Below are 21,344 nucleotides of genomic sequence, written 5' to 3'. Positions count from 1 at the left end.
GAAGAGTTACCTAAACCAGCGGTACAGAACCACCAAATTATGATAACCTGATGATGACCTGCCGATCTTCTCTGCTGCTGTCTGATTTCAGCGGCCAATCAGAAGCCAGAAGCTCTTCTAATTGTTCGGATGTTCTCGTCCGGGGCTGTATCTTTCTGCTCACTACAGACAACCAATCAGAAGCCAGAAGCTCTTCTAATTGTTCGGATTTTCTCGTCCGGGACTGTATCTTTCCGCGCACTAGAGACAACCAATCAGAAGCCAGAAGCTTTTCTAATTGTGCTTGCCGTACTCACTCTCGCCTGTATCTGATTCTGAGTATTGTATTCGCATTTTGACGCCGAGAGTCTTGTTTCTTGTGTCTTGTGTGGTGATACTGTTAGGCAATGCAAGGCAGTAAAGAAAGTATTGTAGTAGAAAAATGGTACAGTATAGTTGAAGACAGACAGCATCAGCATGTTAGACATTATTAGATTACTGTATCTGTGACAAGTTAAGGCCAGTAGAAACTTCGTCTCTAGGCTCGTATTTAGGCTGCATTGCACTGTTGAAGTAGTGGTAGGTGCATTAATAATGAAGCGTTTTGAGTGTTCATTAGACAAACGTGACGCCGCCCATCTTACCAAACATCACAGCAATGGTAAAAGACCAGTTTTGACTACCGGAGGTTATGTACCGGTGAATATATTCGTAAGGCGTTCTCTGGCTTTTTCTAACAATCTGAACTAAGTATTTGATGATAGTTTGTAAAATACGAGTATAGTGGGATGTACTGTTCAATGTAACATAGGATATAGCTAACAGTTAAAGGTAATCAAAAGCCTAATCAACATCGGCAGGCCAGGCAGGTATAATGAAATAAAAGATGTGTTTAGTTGACTTAGTGAAAATTAACACCGGTATATATTTACAGGCATGTTTTGTAGGTTTAGACTACCGTAGCTGCTTGGATTCCTTTGCCTATTTTTGGCGATGTCTGCATCTACTAGACGACTAAATGGGGAATTACACCTTACATTTCCACAAGAAAGAAGCCTGTGCTCTGCTTACTTAATGACTTGAAATCGACTCGTAAATTTTGCTCCGAGTCACGTGTCAATGCACATTTTTGAAGCTTTTTCATTTCGTGGAATGTCATCAGGCCTTACTGAAGCTTCAGCGGGGGTTATCTCGTTATCAACAGGTTCGTCATTGCTGACCACTTGGTCCGAGGATGAACTTGTGCTTCTATCTTCAAGCGGGACCAAAACGGTATCATTTGTCAGAATATCTCCATCGCCAACAGTCACACACTCTGTCAGGCCAATGCCTTCGTCTTCCATTTCCTGGCTTTCATCCCGATTGGACAGAATCGCTTGCCCATTTTCATCCAATAACGGAAACAAAGGATTTCCAGATTGGCTGTATAGTTACTCCACACCGATGAGCTCACCAGTGTATTGTCCGATCATGGCAGGAGCAGGACATAATTCCATTCCGAAAGAAGGGAACTCCATGCGTGTCATTACCCTTCGGGCTCGCAAACATTTTGATCAAATCGTAAACAAGCGACTTGATAATTTCAAGTTTTCTAGTTATTCGGCGACAATGCAGACCTATCTCTTTCTCCGTAATGCGTTGAATCACGTCTTTCTCCGATGGTTTGGAATGAACTCTGCTAGCATTTCAGCTATTTTTGCTTTTTTCAAAAGGCTCCAATCTTCTTCTGATAACAGAAAGAAGCAATCAGTAAGCCTCTCTATAAATTCCAGGCATAGTTCACCATCTCTTACTGCTGTCATGTTGATTGGTGTATTACGTTAACAATGTTTATAGTATTCTTCAGCTGTGAGCATCTGTGTAGTTCACTTTGTATCCTAGTAATGGTTTCTCAGCTCTCTTACGAGTATGTCGTGTGTTTATGCGCATCTCATTCATTTCTGTGTTTGTGAAATTTACCGCTGTGTTCGTTCTGTAACCGCCGTATGCGTTGGTGTTGAAGAGTACCGGTATATCTTTTCACACATGTTCTCATGTAGAAGGCCTAAACATTTTGATTTCTGATGAGCGATTTATTTTTTCTCAGCGTAAAAGCCTATTTATAACCTACTCAACTGATTGGAAAACGTGGATTGGATATATTATCATTATTACTTATACGGATACATTGGATTGGATTTACTGTTACATTGGATTGGATTGGATATACTTGCGGGGTATAATCTGTCAAGATGTTACCCAGATTTACGAGAATACCGAACGGAGAATTACGCCTCGCTGATTCCAAGGAGGCTAAGACGTTCTTTGCTCAAAGGACGCAATCAACTGGTATGTGCCTCCCACCTCAAGAGGTGAAAAGAAATGCCATGAAAGCTGTCGCTGACGCAGGGGGCAATGTATCAGACCAGAGACATGTAATTGGTCAGTACAGAATGCAGTTTGGAAAATTCGAGGGAAAATCTTTCAGGTGGATACTGGAAAATGCCCTGGGCTACTCTGTTCACCTGGTCCGAGAGTTCCAAATGGAAACGTGTCTTGGGAAGAATGCCAGTGATTTGGGCTTGAATAAGTTCTCTTTCAAGCAGTACGCTTCCTTGTTCCCCGAGATGAAGGAAGCCCTTGAATTGAAGAAACGGCTTGATCGTAAGCCCAAGATTCCTGTCAGAAAGAAACCAACCATAAAGTCGACAGCTACCGATAAAGCTTGTTCGTCGAAATCTTTGAAAACTGTAACCACTCAGTCATCAAAAACTGCTAGCTCCTCATCTGTCATGGCCCCCGAGGATATGCCATCCGACGATGACGCAGCAATCTGCTCGGTGGCGGACGCGGTTGAAGAAGCTCAGACTAGTAGTGGCACTCCTAGTCAGAAGAGTCCCGCGTTGTGCTGCTGCTCTGCTACTTTATCGGATTGTGTTCTACCCAAGGGGTGGCGAGAGTCGTTACCGATCTCCGACCATGCTTGGATATCCAAAGCAATTTTCAAGACAAATGTGAAGACCGCGAAAGCGGAAATGGACTTTTCGAGGGTTGTCAAGCTTTGGTGGCACCCACCTCAGGCATCATTGATTTGTACAGGTGTGCCTCGACCGTCACGCTACTTTGCGCAGGCACTATTTTTGTGGATGCCTCGGAAGCTTTGGAAGTGCAAATTGACTTGCATAAAACCAGCTTGTCAAAAGGAGCTAACAAGTGCTGGCATATATAAAAAAGTTCGTCAAGTAGTGGATGTCGACGGCTACTATAACATGGCTACTGAGTATTTGGAATGCACCAGCTGTGGGATAAAAGTCGCTGCCTGGAATAATGCCATCCTTCAACAACTGGACATTGGGCATAGACTGCAGTTCCCTGCATTGCTCACCTACAGATATGCGTGCGATGTACGGGTCATAAGAGCGCTGCGGGAACGGACATTGGGCAATAGCTCCACAAGACTGTTCAACACCCTGTCCGAGCAACACACAGAGAAATTTTATCAAAATGTGCTGCATTATATCACGGACTGCGGATATAGCAAGGAGGCTTATGAAAAAGGGATGCTTGCAACTTGCCCGCAGTTTACACAGCCACCCGAGTTCAAGCCTGTCCCCACAGCTCAGTGGCTGCTGACTGTGTATGTCCAAGATATTTTGTCCCGCCTCGATGAAATCAAGTCATCAATAACATCGACGTTCGGATCCATTATCAAGATGGATTCCACGAAAAAGGTGACCAAAAAGCTTGTTGGCGAAGCTCAAAATACTTGTGCGTGGGCTACGAATGTCGGTAACGAGCATGGACAGGTTTTGATGTCTGTTTTGACTTGTGCTGAAGGCAATGGCCTCGCACACATGGCAGCGGGATTAACGAAACGGTATACAGATGCTGAAGTTTGTCCACCTGAGGTACTCTATGTGGACCGTGGATGCTGCGGCAGTGAGCACACGCATCTACGCAAACTTTTCAAAGAATGGCCGAATCTGATTATTCGTCTTGACGTTTGGCATTGTATGAGACGCTTTGCCCGCGGATGCACTACCGAATCCCACCAGCTCTACGCCGAATTTATGGCTCGACTATCTCAATGCTTCTTCGTGCTGTCGGAGGAAGATTGGAGTCTTTTGAGAAAGGCAAAACGAGCCGAGATGTTGGCAGAGCACATTTCAAACCCATCTGAGAAAGATGTGATTCGACGACTTTCCAAGAGAGAGATTTCTCTCCATTGTCGTCGCACCACCCGTGACCCGGCGACTCTAAGGTCGCTCGTTTACAATTTGCTGAAGATCTTCGCCAGCTCGAGGGGCAACGACACGCTCGGAGTTCCCCTACTGGATTCCCGCAGAATTTGGGATATTTGGGAGAACGAACAAAAACATCTGGGCTGCATTAAAGATCCAGAAAATGTGTCGTTGTATACCCAGACTGGCACCCTCGTGAAAGGGGGCGTCACATTGCCAGTCTACCGCTGCGCTAGAGGATCCACTTCTCTGGAGTCCTTCCACTTGCACCTGAACAGGTTCATTCCTGGACAGTGTGCTAGTGCTGCTCATTTTCAGGCGTACCTTTTGGAAGGACTCTACCGGTGGAACAAGGACCGAGCTGCCAACGCAATCGCAGCCGACTCCTCCAATCGGCTACGGAGTTATAGTAGCCTTTTGTCGAAGGCCGTTCACTCTCTCGGGATGAAAACTCTCGGCACAGAACTATGTCCTGCTCCTGCTGAGATGGGAAAATACACCGGCGAACTCATTGGTGTCGAGTATTTATACCGCCAAACAGGAACGCCGTTGCTTCCGTTGCCGGATGCAGATGACGAAGATGCGCGGGAGATGCTGTCCAAACATGATGACAGCCTGGAAGATGAAGGCGTGGACCTGACTGAGGACATGACCATTTGCGACACATCGATTTTGGCTACTGATATCAATTTTGCAGAGCCTGAGCATACAGCTGCTAATGAATCGTCAGATCGGGTGGTCAGTAATACTGAACCTGACGATATGATATCCAAAGCAGAGTCGACTGTTCAAGGTTCAGTGGGACCGAATAACGTTCCCGGATATGAAAAGGTTTCAGCGTTGGCCGACTGCCTGCTAACTCACAGAGATTGTACTGGCTGTTTGAGTGAAGCGGAGGCAGCTCATATCATAACATTGTGGAACGACCTTCTCCCCTACGACAAGCAAGCAATCACATTCAGACCGATGTATAGGAAAGGAAATCCGGGTGGTCGTTTTAAATCGGCCAAGCCGCAGAAATGCACAACGCCTGGCGTGGTTGCTACACAAAAGTGCTTCGTCGGTAGCAGCTCAGGACCTGCGCAACGACCTGACTGCAACAGATACGTCGAGGAGACCATATCACGGCTCTGCGATGTGTATCCCAGCATGAAATCCTACGGTTCTAAAGGTAATCGCTGGTCGTGTGTTGGAAGCGCATACAAAAACATCAGGAGGTGCGTGCTCAACAATCGCGCAGTCATGACCGAATCGAGGATACAGCTGCCTGAGCTCAATCAGAAGACGATCCTTGACTGGTACAAGAAACAGCAGACTCGGATGGAAAATGATGTTCTCAAACAAGGGCTTCCGGTGCAAAGTCAACCAGCTACCGTCGAAACCGTACCACCGCCCAAAGAGAAGCCTGCAACGCTGCCGACTGCTGCATTCCAGCAGAAGTATATTTACATTTTGCCGCGCAATACAACTGCTACTGCCAAAGTTCGCTCCGCTACCAACCCTACAGAATCGCCCGTGCCTGCTACCACGCAACACTACAGGAAGAGACGGGCTGAGGAAGAAGCGACTGGCTCGGCATGTCGCAGAAAGTATAAGCCGAGAGCGGGACCATCGACCTGCAGTAAATGCAAAAAGCCAAAGACGGCGGACACTCACAAGACTTATTATGGCAATTCGCTCTGCCTGGCCACCGCTACCGTCAGTCACGCGGTTTGGCTGGAAGCACTGAAGGCGAAAGGTTATGGCCCGCGCGCGAAGAAAAGGGAATGATCCTCTCTCGGCTCTGCATGGTCAACCGCTACCGTGACTCATGCAGTTTGACTGAAGACACTGAAGGAGTAAGGATATGGCGCACACGCGAAGAAAAGGGACGATCCTTTCATCTTCATACCGCTCTGTGAGTTATTGTTGTGCAGTAATCCTCGACTGTTTTATTTGATATTTTTGTAATTCAAAGATTCGGACGTGCTACACTATCAATGGTTCGGATCGACGTACCGCAAACTGGATGGGAGGATTCCTGAAGCCGGTGAGTTCGCTCCATGGTCATGACCTGAGGTGGTCAACATATTCGTTGTTGCTACTCAAGCAGAAGTAGTTTGAAAACTTGAAGAAGTAGCGCAAGTGAGCAAAACTACTTTAAGTAGAAGTACTTCATTACTGACCACCTCTGGTCATTACTAGGGCTTATAGTTTTGTCTTTAGAGTCGTAACGTAGGTTGGCGTTTTTCTTATTATGAGTATTTTATAGGCTTCCATTGAAATATATTCTCTACTAGCACAGATTGGGCATTTATCTTGATAAATTCATTAGGCTCGTTTCGTTACGATGATGGCACCTCTGCCATATGTTCAATAATGAGGCTCAAGGTGATTCATTGTTGAATGACCTTCACCCTTCCGTTGAGAAAGAAAATGACAATCCGTTACTGTCTTCCGATGTTGTCGTTGAGAAGATGGATAACAATTTTGTTACATCTGTCATCCTTCTATCATAAGGGAGCATTCAGTGGCCAATACCATTAGCGGTAAACTGTGAATATATAATTTATATGATATCAGCTCTTGTACACACATAGTAACTGTCACTATATTCCATACTTGCCCGTGGCTGTTCTCTTCTTTTTCATTCAAAGGTTTTGGAATCGACCATGGTAAAGCCGACCCTTCGTCGCCAGTAAGAATATCTACATACCCAACTCGTACTTCAAACCCACGGAAGACACCGGCTAGCCTACTGATTCTTTCTTTACTGTTTTATATGCTTTTTGCTATCCTTTTCGCTTCACTCATTGTTTGAGGCCACTTTCTTCGTATGCCGCAGAATATTCATTATTGTAATTTTGTACTAACGGTTTTTCGTATCTTTACAGATAACATATATAAGAAAATATGGAAAATATGGAAGTAGAAAATAAATTATCATTTGTGTGCGAGGAGGAGGAGGAGGAGCAGCAGCAACAAAAAGTTGAAAAAAAACGGGCCGAACCTGAACCCGAGCCCGAAAAGACATCAGCTAAAAGGTATCCCAGTGAATATATGTCATTATTACTCAATTTACATTTAATACTATTGTTCAGGGCTCGAATCATATGGGACTTACCTCCCCCCGCTGTGGAGAGCGAGGTCGTAGTGACATCAAGGTATGTCGATCATTGTGTCTTCAAGTCAACAATTTCTCATATGTTGATTCATTTGTCTTGAACAGTGCCCAAAAACGACGTCGCCGACGTCGTCGTCGTAGGCCCCGCAGTGGGGTGGCCTTCAACGTAACTGTGCCTCATACGCGGCCGCGTAGGAATAGGTCCATTAAATTGGAACTACGATCGGAATCGGTTCGTTTATTATACCACGTTCGCAGATATTAAGCCCTAACTTATCCCTCATTTTACTTTCAGATCACCCTCAATTACGTCCAGGGAGACGTAAAGGCCATAACCATTAATTAATTTATTTCTGTTTTTATTTATTTCTTTATGTTGTTATTTTAATAGAAAAATCATTCAAAACCTTGCGTTTCTCATAACTTCAGCTGCTGTTTCTCAAAACGAAAGTTCAGTGTTTTGGTACGAGACAGTACAGCGCGGTAGTTCGTGTGATCCCAGAAATGGTTGATCTAAAGCCAGGTTGTAGTGCTTCATCTATTAGGGAAGGAAGGGGTCGGATAGGCAGCAACTGTGTAATCCCAGAAATGGTTGATCCGAAAGCGCACTAGTTAGGAATGCTTTGTCTAGCAGGAAAGGAGAGAATCATGGGCAGCCTCTGCGTGATCCCAGAAATGGTTGATGCAAAACGCACTAGGTTGAAATTCGTGATGGGGTATAGCGTCTTATTTCGTGTGATCCCGGAAGTGGTTGATCTAAAACCAGGTTGAAATGCTTCATATAGTAGGGTAGGCAAGCATCATGTGGGCAGAAACTGTTTGGTAAATGTGGTCATGTTCTAGTTTTCAATCTAGTCTAGTCTAATTTCTGGCTTCCTGACAATGCTACAGGACCTGCTAGTGCGAAACGAGCCAAGCTTCCTGTACACACGTATATGTGTAGCTATAAGTGTAATTCTAATCTAATTCCGATGAATTGTAGATGTAATTCTAATCTAATTACGAAAACTATGTAGTTATCATTCTAAATCGAGCCTAATCTGGTGAAGGTGTGTAGCTGTAGTTCAAATTCCAATCGAATTTAGAAAATAATAATTTGAAAATTATCTAGTGGTCCCAGTCTGGTTGGGACAGCGTCCTGGTATAGATATCGGCAGGACAACCTAGTCGTTTTGAAGTCCATGGTCGCGTGTGCAGTCAAGCAAAATTAGCAACCCAACAGAGAACATCCGCAGGTATCCTACCTGATGATGACCTGCCGATCTTCTCTGCTGCTGTCTGATTTCAGCGGCCAATCAGAAGCCAGAAGCTCTTCTAATTGTTCGGATGTTCTCGTCCGGGGCTGTATCTTTCTGCTCACTACAGACAACCAATCAGAAGCCAGAAGCTCTTCTAATTGTTCGGATTTTCTCGTCCGGGACTGTATCTTTCCGCGCACTAGAGACAACCAATCAGAAGCCAGAAGCTTTTCTAATTGTGCTTGCCGTACTCACTCTCGCCTGTATCTGATTCTGAGTATTGTATTCGCATTTTGACGCCGAGAGTCTTGTTTCTTGTGTCTTGTGTGGTGATACTGTTAGGCAATGCAAGGCAGTAAAGAAAGTATTGTAGTAGAAAAATGGTACAGTATAGTTGAAGACAGACAGCATCAGCATGTTAGACATTATTAGATTACTGTATCTGTGACAAGTTAAGGCCAGTAGAAACTTCGTCTCTAGGCTCGTATTTAGGCTGCATTGCACTGTTGAAGTAGTGGTAGGTGCATTAATAATGAAGCGTTTTGAGTGTTCATTAGACAAACGTGACGCCGCCCATCTTACCAAACATCACAGCAATGGTAAAAGACCAGTTTTGACTACCGGAGGTTATGTACCGGTGAATATATTCGTAAGGCGTTCTCTGGCTTTTTCTAACAATCTGAACTAAGTATTTGATGATAGTTTGTAAAATACGAGTATAGTGGGATGTACTGTTCAATGTAACATAGGATATAGCTAACAGTTAAAGGTAATCAAAAGCCTAATCAACATCGGCAGGCCAGGCAGGTATAATGAAATAAAAGATGTGTTTAGTTGACTTAGTGAAAATTAACACCGGTATATATTTACAGGCATGTTTTGTAGGTTTAGACTACCGTAGCTGCTTGGATTCCTTTGCCTATTTTTGGCGATGTCTGCATCTACTAGACGACTAAATGGGGAATTACACCTTACATTTCCACAAGAAAGAAGCCTGTGCTCTGCTTACTTAATGACTTGAAATCGACTCGTAAATTTTGCTCCGAGTCACGTGTCAATGCACATTTTTGAAGCTTTTTCATTTCGTGGAATGTCATCAGGCCTTACTGAAGCTTCAGCGGGGGTTATCTCGTTATCAACAGGTTCGTCATTGCTGACCACTTGGTCCGAGGATGAACTTGTGCTTCTATCTTCAAGCGGGACCAAAACGGTATCATTTGTCAGAATATCTCCATCGCCAACAGTCACACACTCTGTCAGGCCAATGCCTTCGTCTTCCATTTCCTGGCTTTCATCCCGATTGGACAGAATCGCTTGCCCATTTTCATCCAATAACGGAAACAAAGGATTTCCAGATTGGCTGTATAGTTACTCCACACCGATGAGCTCACCAGTGTATTGTCCGATCATGGCAGGAGCAGGACATAATTCCATTCCGAAAGAAGGGAACTCCATGCGTGTCATTACCCTTCGGGCTCGCAAACATTTTGATCAAATCGTAAACAAGCGACTTGATAATTTCAAGTTTTCTAGTTATTCGGCGACAATGCAGACCTATCTCTTTCTCCGTAATGCGTTGAATCACGTCTTTCTCCGATGGTTTGGAATGAACTCTGCTAGCATTTCAGCTATTTTTGCTTTTTTCAAAAGGCTCCAATCTTCTTCTGATAACAGAAAGAAGCAATCAGTAAGCCTCTCTATAAATTCCAGGCATAGTTCACCATCTCTTACTGCTGTCATGTTGATTGGTGTATTACGTTAACAATGTTTATAGTATTCTTCAGCTGTGAGCATCTGTGTAGTTCACTTTGTATCCTAGTAATGGTTTCTCAGCTCTCTTACGAGTATGTCGTGTGTTTATGCGCATCTCATTCATTTCTGTGTTTGTGAAATTTACCGCTGTGTTCGTTCTGTAACCGCCGTATGCGTTGGTGTTGAAGAGTACCGGTATATCTTTTCACACATGTTCTCATGTAGAAGGCCTAAACATTTTGATTTCTGATGAGCGATTTATTTTTTCTCAGCGTAAAAGCCTATTTATAACCTACTCAACTGATTGGAAAACGTGGATTGGATATATTATCATTATTACTTATACGGATACATTGGATTGGATTTACTGTTACATTGGATTGGATTGGATATACTTGCGGGGTATAATCTGTCAAGATGTTACCCAGATTTACGAGAATACCGAACGGAGAATTACGCCTCGCTGATTCCAAGGAGGCTAAGACGTTCTTTGCTCAAAGGACGCAATCAACTGGTATGTGCCTCCCACCTCAAGAGGTGAAAAGAAATGCCATGAAAGCTGTCGCTGACGCAGGGGGCAATGTATCAGACCAGAGACATGTAATTGGTCAGTACAGAATGCAGTTTGGAAAATTCGAGGGAAAATCTTTCAGGTGGATACTGGAAAATGCCCTGGGCTACTCTGTTCACCTGGTCCGAGAGTTCCAAATGGAAACGTGTCTTGGGAAGAATGCCAGTGATTTGGGCTTGAATAAGTTCTCTTTCAAGCAGTACGCTTCCTTGTTCCCCGAGATGAAGGAAGCCCTTGAATTGAAGAAACGGCTTGATCGTAAGCCCAAGATTCCTGTCAGAAAGAAACCAACCATAAAGTCGACAGCTACCGATAAAGCTTGTTCGTCGAAATCTTTGAAAACTGTAACCACTCAGTCATCAAAAACTGCTAGCTCCTCATCTGTCATGGCCCCCGAGGATATGCCATCCGACGATGACGCAGCAATCTGCTCGGTGGCGGACGCGGTTGAAGAAGCTCAGACTAGTAGTGGCACTCCTAGTCAGAAGAGTCCCGCGTTGTGCTGCTGCTCTGCTACTTTATCGGATTGTGTTCTACCCAAGGGGTGGCGAGAGTCGTTACCGATCTCCGACCATGCTTGGATATCCAAAGCAATTTTCAAGACAAATGTGAAGACCGCGAAAGCGGAAATGGACTTTTCGAGGGTTGTCAAGCTTTGGTGGCACCCACCTCAGGCATCATTGATTTGTACAGGTGTGCCTCGACCGTCACGCTACTTTGCGCAGGCACTATTTTTGTGGATGCCTCGGAAGCTTTGGAAGTGCAAATTGACTTGCATAAAACCAGCTTGTCAAAAGGAGCTAACAAGTGCTGGCATATATAAAAAAGTTCGTCAAGTAGTGGATGTCGACGGCTACTATAACATGGCTACTGAGTATTTGGAATGCACCAGCTGTGGGATAAAAGTCGCTGCCTGGAATAATGCCATCCTTCAACAACTGGACATTGGGCATAGACTGCAGTTCCCTGCATTGCTCACCTACAGATATGCGTGCGATGTACGGGTCATAAGAGCGCTGCGGGAACGGACATTGGGCAATAGCTCCACAAGACTGTTCAACACCCTGTCCGAGCAACACACAGAGAAATTTTATCAAAATGTGCTGCATTATATCACGGACTGCGGATATAGCAAGGAGGCTTATGAAAAAGGGATGCTTGCAACTTGCCCGCAGTTTACACAGCCACCCGAGTTCAAGCCTGTCCCCACAGCTCAGTGGCTGCTGACTGTGTATGTCCAAGATATTTTGTCCCGCCTCGATGAAATCAAGTCATCAATAACATCGACGTTCGGATCCATTATCAAGATGGATTCCACGAAAAAGGTGACCAAAAAGCTTGTTGGCGAAGCTCAAAATACTTGTGCGTGGGCTACGAATGTCGGTAACGAGCATGGACAGGTTTTGATGTCTGTTTTGACTTGTGCTGAAGGCAATGGCCTCGCACACATGGCAGCGGGATTAACGAAACGGTATACAGATGCTGAAGTTTGTCCACCTGAGGTACTCTATGTGGACCGTGGATGCTGCGGCAGTGAGCACACGCATCTACGCAAACTTTTCAAAGAATGGCCGAATCTGATTATTCGTCTTGACGTTTGGCATTGTATGAGACGCTTTGCCCGCGGATGCACTACCGAATCCCACCAGCTCTACGCCGAATTTATGGCTCGACTATCTCAATGCTTCTTCGTGCTGTCGGAGGAAGATTGGAGTCTTTTGAGAAAGGCAAAACGAGCCGAGATGTTGGCAGAGCACATTTCAAACCCATCTGAGAAAGATGTGATTCGACGACTTTCCAAGAGAGAGATTTCTCTCCATTGTCGTCGCACCACCCGTGACCCGGCGACTCTAAGGTCGCTCGTTTACAATTTGCTGAAGATCTTCGCCAGCTCGAGGGGCAACGACACGCTCGGAGTTCCCCTACTGGATTCCCGCAGAATTTGGGATATTTGGGAGAACGAACAAAAACATCTGGGCTGCATTAAAGATCCAGAAAATGTGTCGTTGTATACCCAGACTGGCACCCTCGTGAAAGGGGGCGTCACATTGCCAGTCTACCGCTGCGCTAGAGGATCCACTTCTCTGGAGTCCTTCCACTTGCACCTGAACAGGTTCATTCCTGGACAGTGTGCTAGTGCTGCTCATTTTCAGGCGTACCTTTTGGAAGGACTCTACCGGTGGAACAAGGACCGAGCTGCCAACGCAATCGCAGCCGACTCCTCCAATCGGCTACGGAGTTATAGTAGCCTTTTGTCGAAGGCCGTTCACTCTCTCGGGATGAAAACTCTCGGCACAGAACTATGTCCTGCTCCTGCTGAGATGGGAAAATACACCGGCGAACTCATTGGTGTCGAGTATTTATACCGCCAAACAGGAACGCCGTTGCTTCCGTTGCCGGATGCAGATGACGAAGATGCGCGGGAGATGCTGTCCAAACATGATGACAGCCTGGAAGATGAAGGCGTGGACCTGACTGAGGACATGACCATTTGCGACACATCGATTTTGGCTACTGATATCAATTTTGCAGAGCCTGAGCATACAGCTGCTAATGAATCGTCAGATCGGGTGGTCAGTAATACTGAACCTGACGATATGATATCCAAAGCAGAGTCGACTGTTCAAGGTTCAGTGGGACCGAATAACGTTCCCGGATATGAAAAGGTTTCAGCGTTGGCCGACTGCCTGCTAACTCACAGAGATTGTACTGGCTGTTTGAGTGAAGCGGAGGCAGCTCATATCATAACATTGTGGAACGACCTTCTCCCCTACGACAAGCAAGCAATCACATTCAGACCGATGTATAGGAAAGGAAATCCGGGTGGTCGTTTTAAATCGGCCAAGCCGCAGAAATGCACAACGCCTGGCGTGGTTGCTACACAAAAGTGCTTCGTCGGTAGCAGCTCAGGACCTGCGCAACGACCTGACTGCAACAGATACGTCGAGGAGACCATATCACGGCTCTGCGATGTGTATCCCAGCATGAAATCCTACGGTTCTAAAGGTAATCGCTGGTCGTGTGTTGGAAGCGCATACAAAAACATCAGGAGGTGCGTGCTCAACAATCGCGCAGTCATGACCGAATCGAGGATACAGCTGCCTGAGCTCAATCAGAAGACGATCCTTGACTGGTACAAGAAACAGCAGACTCGGATGGAAAATGATGTTCTCAAACAAGGGCTTCCGGTGCAAAGTCAACCAGCTACCGTCGAAACCGTACCACCGCCCAAAGAGAAGCCTGCAACGCTGCCGACTGCTGCATTCCAGCAGAAGTATATTTACATTTTGCCGCGCAATACAACTGCTACTGCCAAAGTTCGCTCCGCTACCAACCCTACAGAATCGCCCGTGCCTGCTACCACGCAACACTACAGGAAGAGACGGGCTGAGGAAGAAGCGACTGGCTCGGCATGTCGCAGAAAGTATAAGCCGAGAGCGGGACCATCGACCTGCAGTAAATGCAAAAAGCCAAAGACGGCGGACACTCACAAGACTTATTATGGCAATTCGCTCTGCCTGGCCACCGCTACCGTCAGTCACGCGGTTTGGCTGGAAGCACTGAAGGCGAAAGGTTATGGCCCGCGCGCGAAGAAAAGGGAATGATCCTCTCTCGGCTCTGCATGGTCAACCGCTACCGTGACTCATGCAGTTTGACTGAAGACACTGAAGGAGTAAGGATATGGCGCACACGCGAAGAAAAGGGACGATCCTTTCATCTTCATACCGCTCTGTGAGTTATTGTTGTGCAGTAATCCTCGACTGTTTTATTTGATATTTTTGTAATTCAAAGATTCGGACGTGCTACACTATCAATGGTTCGGATCGACGTACCGCAAACTGGATGGGAGGATTCCTGAAGCCGGTGAGTTCGCTCCATGGTCATGACCTGAGGTGGTCAACATATTCGTTGTTGCTACTCAAGCAGAAGTAGTTTGAAAACTTGAAGAAGTAGCGCAAGTGAGCAAAACTACTTTAAGTAGAAGTACTTCATTACTGACCACCTCTGGTCATTACTAGGGCTTATAGTTTTGTCTTTAGAGTCGTAACGTAGGTTGGCGTTTTTCTTATTATGAGTATTTTATAGGCTTCCATTGAAATATATTCTCTACTAGCACAGATTGGGCATTTATCTTGATAAATTCATTAGGCTCGTTTCGTTACGATGATGGCACCTCTGCCATATGTTCAATAATGAGGCTCAAGGTGATTCATTGTTGAATGACCTTCACCCTTCCGTTGAGAAAGAAAATGACAATCCGTTACTGTCTTCCGATGTTGTCGTTGAGAAGATGGATAACAATTTTGTTACATCTGTCATCCTTCTATCATAAGGGAGCATTCAGTGGCCAATACCATTAGCGGTAAACTGTGAATATATAATTTATATGATATCAGCTCTTGTACACACATAGTAACTGTCACTATATTCCATACTTGCCCGTGGCTGTTCTCTTCTTTTTCATTCAAAGGTTTTGGAATCGACCATGGTAAAGCCGACCCTTCGTCGCCAGTAAGAATATCTACATACCCAACTCGTACTTCAAACCCACGGAAGACACCGGCTAGCCTACTGATTCTTTCTTTACTGTTTTATATGCTTTTTGCTATCCTTTTCGCTTCACTCATTGTTTGAGGCCACTTTCTTCGTATGCCGCAGAATATTCATTATTGTAATTTTGTACTAACGGTTTTTCGTATCTTTACAGATAACATATATAAGAAAATATGGAAAATATGGAAGTAGAAAATAAATTATCATTTGTGTGCGAGGAGGAGGAGGAGGAGCAGCAGCAACAAAAAGTTGAAAAAAAACGGGCCGAACCTGAACCCGAGCCCGAAAAGACATCAGCTAAAAGGTATCCCAGTGAATATATGTCATTATTACTCAATTTACATTTAATACTATTGTTCAGGGCTCGAATCATATGGGACTTACCTCCCCCCGCTGTGGAGAGCGAGGTCGTAGTGACATCAAGGTATGTCGATCATTGTGTCTTCAAGTCAACAATTTCTCATATGTTGATTCATTTGTCTTGAACAGTGCCCAAAAACGACGTCGCCGACGTCGTCGTCGTAGGCCCCGCAGTGGGGTGGCCTTCAACGTAACTGTGCCTCATACGCGGCCGCGTAGGAATAGGTCCATTAAATTGGAACTACGATCGGAATCGGTTCGTTTATTATACCACGTTCGCAGATATTAAGCCCTAACTTATCCCTCATTTTACTTTCAGATCACCCTCAATTACGTCCAGGGAGACGTAAAGGCCATAACCATTAATTAATTTATTTCTGTTTTTATTTATTTCTTTATGTTGTTATTTTAATAGAAAAATCATTCAAAACCTTGCGTTTCTCATAACTTCAGCTGCTGTTTCTCAAAACGAAAGTTCAGTGTTTTGGTACGAGACAGTACAGCGCGGTAGTTCGTGTGATCCCAGAAATGGTTGATCTAAAGCCAGGTTGTAGTGCTTCATCTATTAGGGAAGGAAGGGGTCGGATAGGCAGCAACTGTGTAATCCCAGAAATGGTTGATCCGAAAGCGCACTAGTTAGGAATGCTTTGTCTAGCAGGAAAGGAGAGAATCATGGGCAGCCTCTGCGTGATCCCAGAAATGGTTGATGCAAAACGCACTAGGTTGAAATTCGTGATGGGGTATAGCGTCTTATTTCGTGTGATCCCGGAAGTGGTTGATCTAAAACCAGGTTGAAATGCTTCATATAGTAGGGTAGGCAAGCATCATGTGGGCAGAAACTGTTTGGTAAATGTGGTCATGTTCTAGTTTTCAATCTAGTCTAGTCTAATTTCTGGCTTCCTGACAATGCTACAGGACCTGCTAGTGCGAAACGAGCCAAGCTTCCTGTACACACGTATATGTGTAGCTATAAGTGTAATTCTAATCTAATTCCGATGAATTGTAGATGTAATTCTAATCTAATTACGAAAACTATGTAGTTATCATTCTAAATCGAGCCTAATCTGGTGAAGGTGTGTAGCTGTAGTTCAAATTCCAATCGAATTTAGAAAATAATAATTTGAAAATTATCTAGTGGTCCCAGTCTGGTTGGGACAGCGTCCTGGTATAGATATCGGCAGGACAACCTAGTCGTTTTGAAGTCCATGGTCGCGTGTGCAGTCAAGCAAAATTAGCAACCCAACAGAGAACATCCGCAGGTATCCTTTGCGCAGGGGCCATGCTAATCTTCTCTGTATCGTTCCAATTTTAGTATGTGTACCGCCGAAGCGAGTACGTTTTGAGCATGTTCACGTAATAATTTATATGGACGAAAAATAAAATAATAATATTTACGGTGAGCAGATGACGTCACAATGCCGTAACAAATTCGACGTAGTCAACCTCGAAACCCGTGTGAACAATTAAATTGTTTTTAATATTTCCTTCGGAATGAAAAAAATAGATTTGGCACCTCTTCGAGCCTATCAGTACCGTTCCTAGCCGATAGCACATGGATATATCATGCAAAATCGTTCAAATAGTATATATATTTGTGCATTCAAGTGAATTCGATTCGTTGCCTTTGTCGCGACTCGCATATATCGCCAGGTAAATGACACCGTTAGTTTTTAAATGGCGGCCGGCACTGCGTTCCTGTCGGAACGGTGTGCTGTGCTACTTACAGCCGACTCAGTCCGAGGATCATTAACTGCAGGTAATACGCTCCTCGCAGAGACGAAATACCTAAATTAACGCTACATAACTCGATTCGTTGCCTTTGTCGCGAGTCGCACATATTGGCAGGTGAATGACGCCGGGAATTGTCACAACGGCTGCCGGCACTGCGTTCTTACCGGTACGCCACGCAGGCCGAGGATCACGCACTTTCATGATTAGCCGCAGGAAATACACTCGTCGTCGAGAAGAGTTACCTAAACCAGCGGTACAGAACCACCAAATTATGATAATGTCGCTTTCCGACGTCGGCTACCCGTGACATCCATGACTAACACGTAACCTGCAACGAGGCTACGAAGGCAATCTGACCTGTTCCGATACCTATGTCGCATCCAGAAATAGGTACAACCAGTAATATTAATAAACCAACGACAGATACGTAGCTTAGATTGAATGAACCATAGCCAGATAGTGACTTATGCACCGACACATAGCCTCCGGTAGACACAAACTGGACTATTACCGTTACCGCGATGTTTGGCGAGAGTGGTGGCGTCAAGCTTGTCTTATGAACATGCAACGCATTCGTTAGCCCGCACTTCAACAGTGCAATGCAGCCGAAACTTGAGCCGAAACGAGGTCGTCTACTGCCCTCAACTTGTCATTGGATACATTAATCTAATAATGTCTGCGAATTTTTGGCTTCCGATTGCTTTGCGAGAGTGATCAGAAAGATATAGAGTCCCGGACGAGAAAATCAGAAAAATTAGAAGAGCTTCTTGCTTCTGATTGGTTGTCTCTAGTGAGCGGAAAGATACAGTCCCGGACGAGAAAATCAGAACAATTGGAAGAGCTTTTGGCTTCTGATTGGCCGCTGAAATCGGACAGCAACAGAGAAGATCGGCAGGTCGCAGCTGGCGAGGATAGTGGCGGATCTTCTCTGTTGATACCGCTAGGTTTGCTGTATTAAATCGAATGTATTACCGATGTGATTATCAGCATAAGCGCTCTGCATTCATGATAATTATCGGTAGGTTATAGAGTTTATGACGGAAACTTGAGGGCTTGAACGCTTCATATTTCTCACGTATTTCAACTGAAATGATAAACCTACATACAGACAACAGTATTTCAAGTCTAGATCTAGCCAGCAGCTATGCGTCGCATTTGAGCTTGTTGCATAGCTTTCCAATAGGATCACTAGCGGAATCCAAGTTGAAACATTCGCATCTACCCTACAGTCCAGGCAAAACTAAGTACTTTAGCGAGTTGCGAGCGTTAAGTAGAAATAGTTTTACGAGTGACATTGTCATAGATATCGGATCAAATAGCTAGTCCCCGTATAGAACGGCAAGTGAATATATTTTCGAAATCTGTACCAATTAACAATGCCACGAGGGATTTTGGAAAGCGCACCTTCTGTTTGTAACGGAGTTGAAATATACGGCGTCACTTCTACTTCTACGTGACAACCAACGATGGCTACTTCGACGCAATCCGAAGCATATTGCGTACCCGATAGCATGAGTAACGAAACATAAATAGAAAAACAACAGTACCGACGTTATGCCACTACTTCGACGCCTACCGCTGGATCGTTTTGCCTGCTAAATATTTTTGCGCATTAAAAAATATTTTTTTATTTGTTTCTGTCCTATATTTAGGCCCAATTTTTATGCTCGTTGCAGGAAAAACAAAAAAGATTGGACGCTTCACGATTTTGCGTGTCATCCTTGCGCAGGGGCCATGCTAATCTTCTCTGTATCGTTCCAATTTTAGTATGTGTACCGCCGAAGCGAGTACGTTTTGAGCATGTTCACGTAATAATTTATATGGACGAAAAATAAAATAATAATATTTACGGTGAGCAGATGACGTCACAATGCCGTAACAAATTCGACGTAGTCAACCTCGAAACCCGTGTGAACAATTAAATTGTTTTTAATATTTCCTTCGGAATGAAAAAAATAGATTTGGCACCTCTTCGAGCCTATCAGTACCGTTCCTAGCCGATAGCACATGGATATATCATGCAAAATCGTTCAAATAGTATATATATTTGTGCATTCAAGTGAATTCGATTCGTTGCCTTTGTCGCGACTCGCATATATCGCCAGGTAAATGACACCGTTAGTTTTTAAATGGCGGCCGGCACTGCGTTCCTGTCGGAACGGTGTGCTGTGCTACTTACAGCCGACTCAGTCCGAGGATCATTAACTGCAGGTAATACGCTCCTCGCAGAGACGAAATACCTAAATTAACGCTACATAACTCGATTCGTTGCCTTTGTCGCGAGTCGCACATATTGGCAGGTGAATGACGCCGGGAATTGTCACAACGGCTGCCGGCACTGCGTTCTTACCGGTACGCCACGCAGGCCGAGGATCACGCACTTTCATGATTAGCCGCAGGAAATACACTCGTCGTCGAGAAGAGTTACCTAAACCAGCGGTACAGAACCACCAAATTATGATAATGTCGCTTTCCGACGTCGGCTACCCGTGACATCCATGACTAACACGTAACCTGCAACGAGGCTACGAAGGCAATCTGACCTGTTCCGATACCTATGTCGCATCCAGAAATAGGTACAACCAGTAATATTAATAAACCAACGACAGATACGTAGCTTAGATTGAATGAACCATAGCCAGATAGTGACTTATGCACCGACACATAGCCTCCGGTAGACACAAACTGGACTATTACCGTTACCGCGATGTTTGGCGAGAGTGGTGGCGTCAAGCTTGTCTTATGAACATGCAACGCATTCGTTAGCCCGCACTTCAACAGTGCAATGCAGCCGAAACTTGAGCCGAAACGAGGTCGTCTACTGCCCTCAACTTGTCATTGGATACATTAATCTAATAATGTCTGCGAATTTTTGGCTTCCGATTGCTTTGCGAGAGTGATCAGAAAGATATAGAGTCCCGGACGAGAAAATCAGAAAAATTAGAAGAGCTTCTTGCTTCTGATTGGTTGTCTCTAGTGAGCGGAAAGATACAGTCCCGGACGAGAAAATCAGAACAATTGGAAGAGCTTTTGGCTTCTGATTGGCCGCTGAAATCGGACAGCAACAGAGAAGATCGGCAGGTCGCAGCTGGCGAGGATAGTGGCGGATCTTCTCTGTTGATACCGCTAGGTTTGCTGTATTAAATCGAATGTATTACCGATGTGATTATCAGCATAAGCGCTCTGCATTCATGATAATTATCGGTAGGTTATAGAGTTTATGACGGAAACTTGAGGGCTTGAACGCTTCATATTTCTCACGTATTTCAACTGAAATGATAAACCTACATACAGACAACAGTATTTCAAGTCTAGATCTAGCCAGCAGCTATGCGTCGCATTTGAGCTTGTTGCATAGCTTTCCAATAGGATCACTAGCGGAATCCAAGTTGAAACATTCGCATCTACCCTACAGTCCAGGCAAAACTAAGTACTTTAGCGAGTTGCGAGCGTTAAGTAGAAATAGTTTTACGAGTGACATTGTCATAGATATCGGATCAAATAGCTAGTCCCCGTATAGAACGGCAAGTGAATATATTTTCGAAATCTGTACCAATTAACAATGCCACGAGGGATTTTGGAAAGCGCACCTTCTGTTTGTAACGGAGTTGAAATATACGGCGTCACTTCTACTTCTACGTGACAACCAACGATGGCTACTTCGACGCAATCCGAAGCATATTGCGTACCCGATAGCATGAGTAACGAAACATAAATAGAAAAACAACAGTACCGACGTTATGCCACTACTTCGACGCCTACCGCTGGATCGTTTTGCCTGCTAAATATTTTTGCGCATTAAAAAATATTTTTTTATTTGTTTCTGTCCTATATTT

At 44.7% G+C, this 21,344-nt stretch overlaps 2 protein-coding genes and 2 non-coding genes across 4 annotated transcripts; 2 read left to right on the top strand and 2 right to left on the bottom strand.

Annotated features, from left to right (window-relative positions):
• The first annotated feature begins 61 nt into the window (after positions 1-61).
• Positions 62-7,076, top strand: LOC145445844 (uncharacterized). Its single transcript, XM_080323996.1, has 2 exons — positions 62-6,096; positions 6,157-7,076. The coding sequence occupies exon 1, from the start codon at positions 2,211-2,213 to the stop codon at positions 5,967-5,969; it is 3,759 nt and encodes a 1,252-aa protein (XP_080180122.1). The 5' UTR covers positions 62-2,210; the 3' UTR covers positions 5,970-6,096; positions 6,157-7,076.
• A 1,484-nt stretch (positions 7,077-8,560) lies between these two features.
• Positions 8,561-15,575, top strand: LOC145445835 (uncharacterized). The gene is made up of 2 exons (XM_080323984.1): positions 8,561-14,595; positions 14,656-15,575. The coding sequence occupies exon 1, from the start codon at positions 10,710-10,712 to the stop codon at positions 14,466-14,468; it is 3,759 nt and encodes a 1,252-aa protein (XP_080180110.1). The 5' UTR covers positions 8,561-10,709; the 3' UTR covers positions 14,469-14,595; positions 14,656-15,575.
• A 1,428-nt stretch (positions 15,576-17,003) lies between these two features.
• Positions 17,004-17,113, bottom strand: LOC145451714 (U6 spliceosomal RNA). Its single transcript, XR_013919009.1, has one exon. It is a non-coding gene; the product is annotated as a U6 spliceosomal RNA (small nuclear RNA).
• A 2,079-nt stretch (positions 17,114-19,192) lies between these two features.
• On the bottom strand, positions 19,193-19,299 carry LOC145451699 (U6 spliceosomal RNA). Its single transcript, XR_013919005.1, has one exon. It is a non-coding gene; the product is annotated as a U6 spliceosomal RNA (small nuclear RNA).
• Positions 19,300-21,344: the final 2,045 nt, after the last annotated feature.

The sequence above is a fragment of the Botryllus schlosseri genome, chromosome 1 (genome assembly GCF_051294905.1).
Source record: "Botryllus schlosseri isolate E-star chromosome 1, Bs_hap1, whole genome shotgun sequence".
NCBI lineage: Eukaryota > Metazoa > Chordata > Ascidiacea > Stolidobranchia > Styelidae > Botryllus > Botryllus schlosseri.
This window is presented reverse-complemented; position numbering and strand designations above follow the sequence as displayed.

What these genes read in the sequence shown, in the direction of transcription:
- LOC145445835 (XM_080323984.1), top strand. Translation starts at nt 10,710, where the DNA reads ATGTTACCCAGATTTACGAGAATACCGAACGGAGAATTACGCCTCGCT.
- LOC145445844 (XM_080323996.1), top strand. Translation starts at nt 2,211, where the DNA reads ATGTTACCCAGATTTACGAGAATACCGAACGGAGAATTACGCCTCGCT.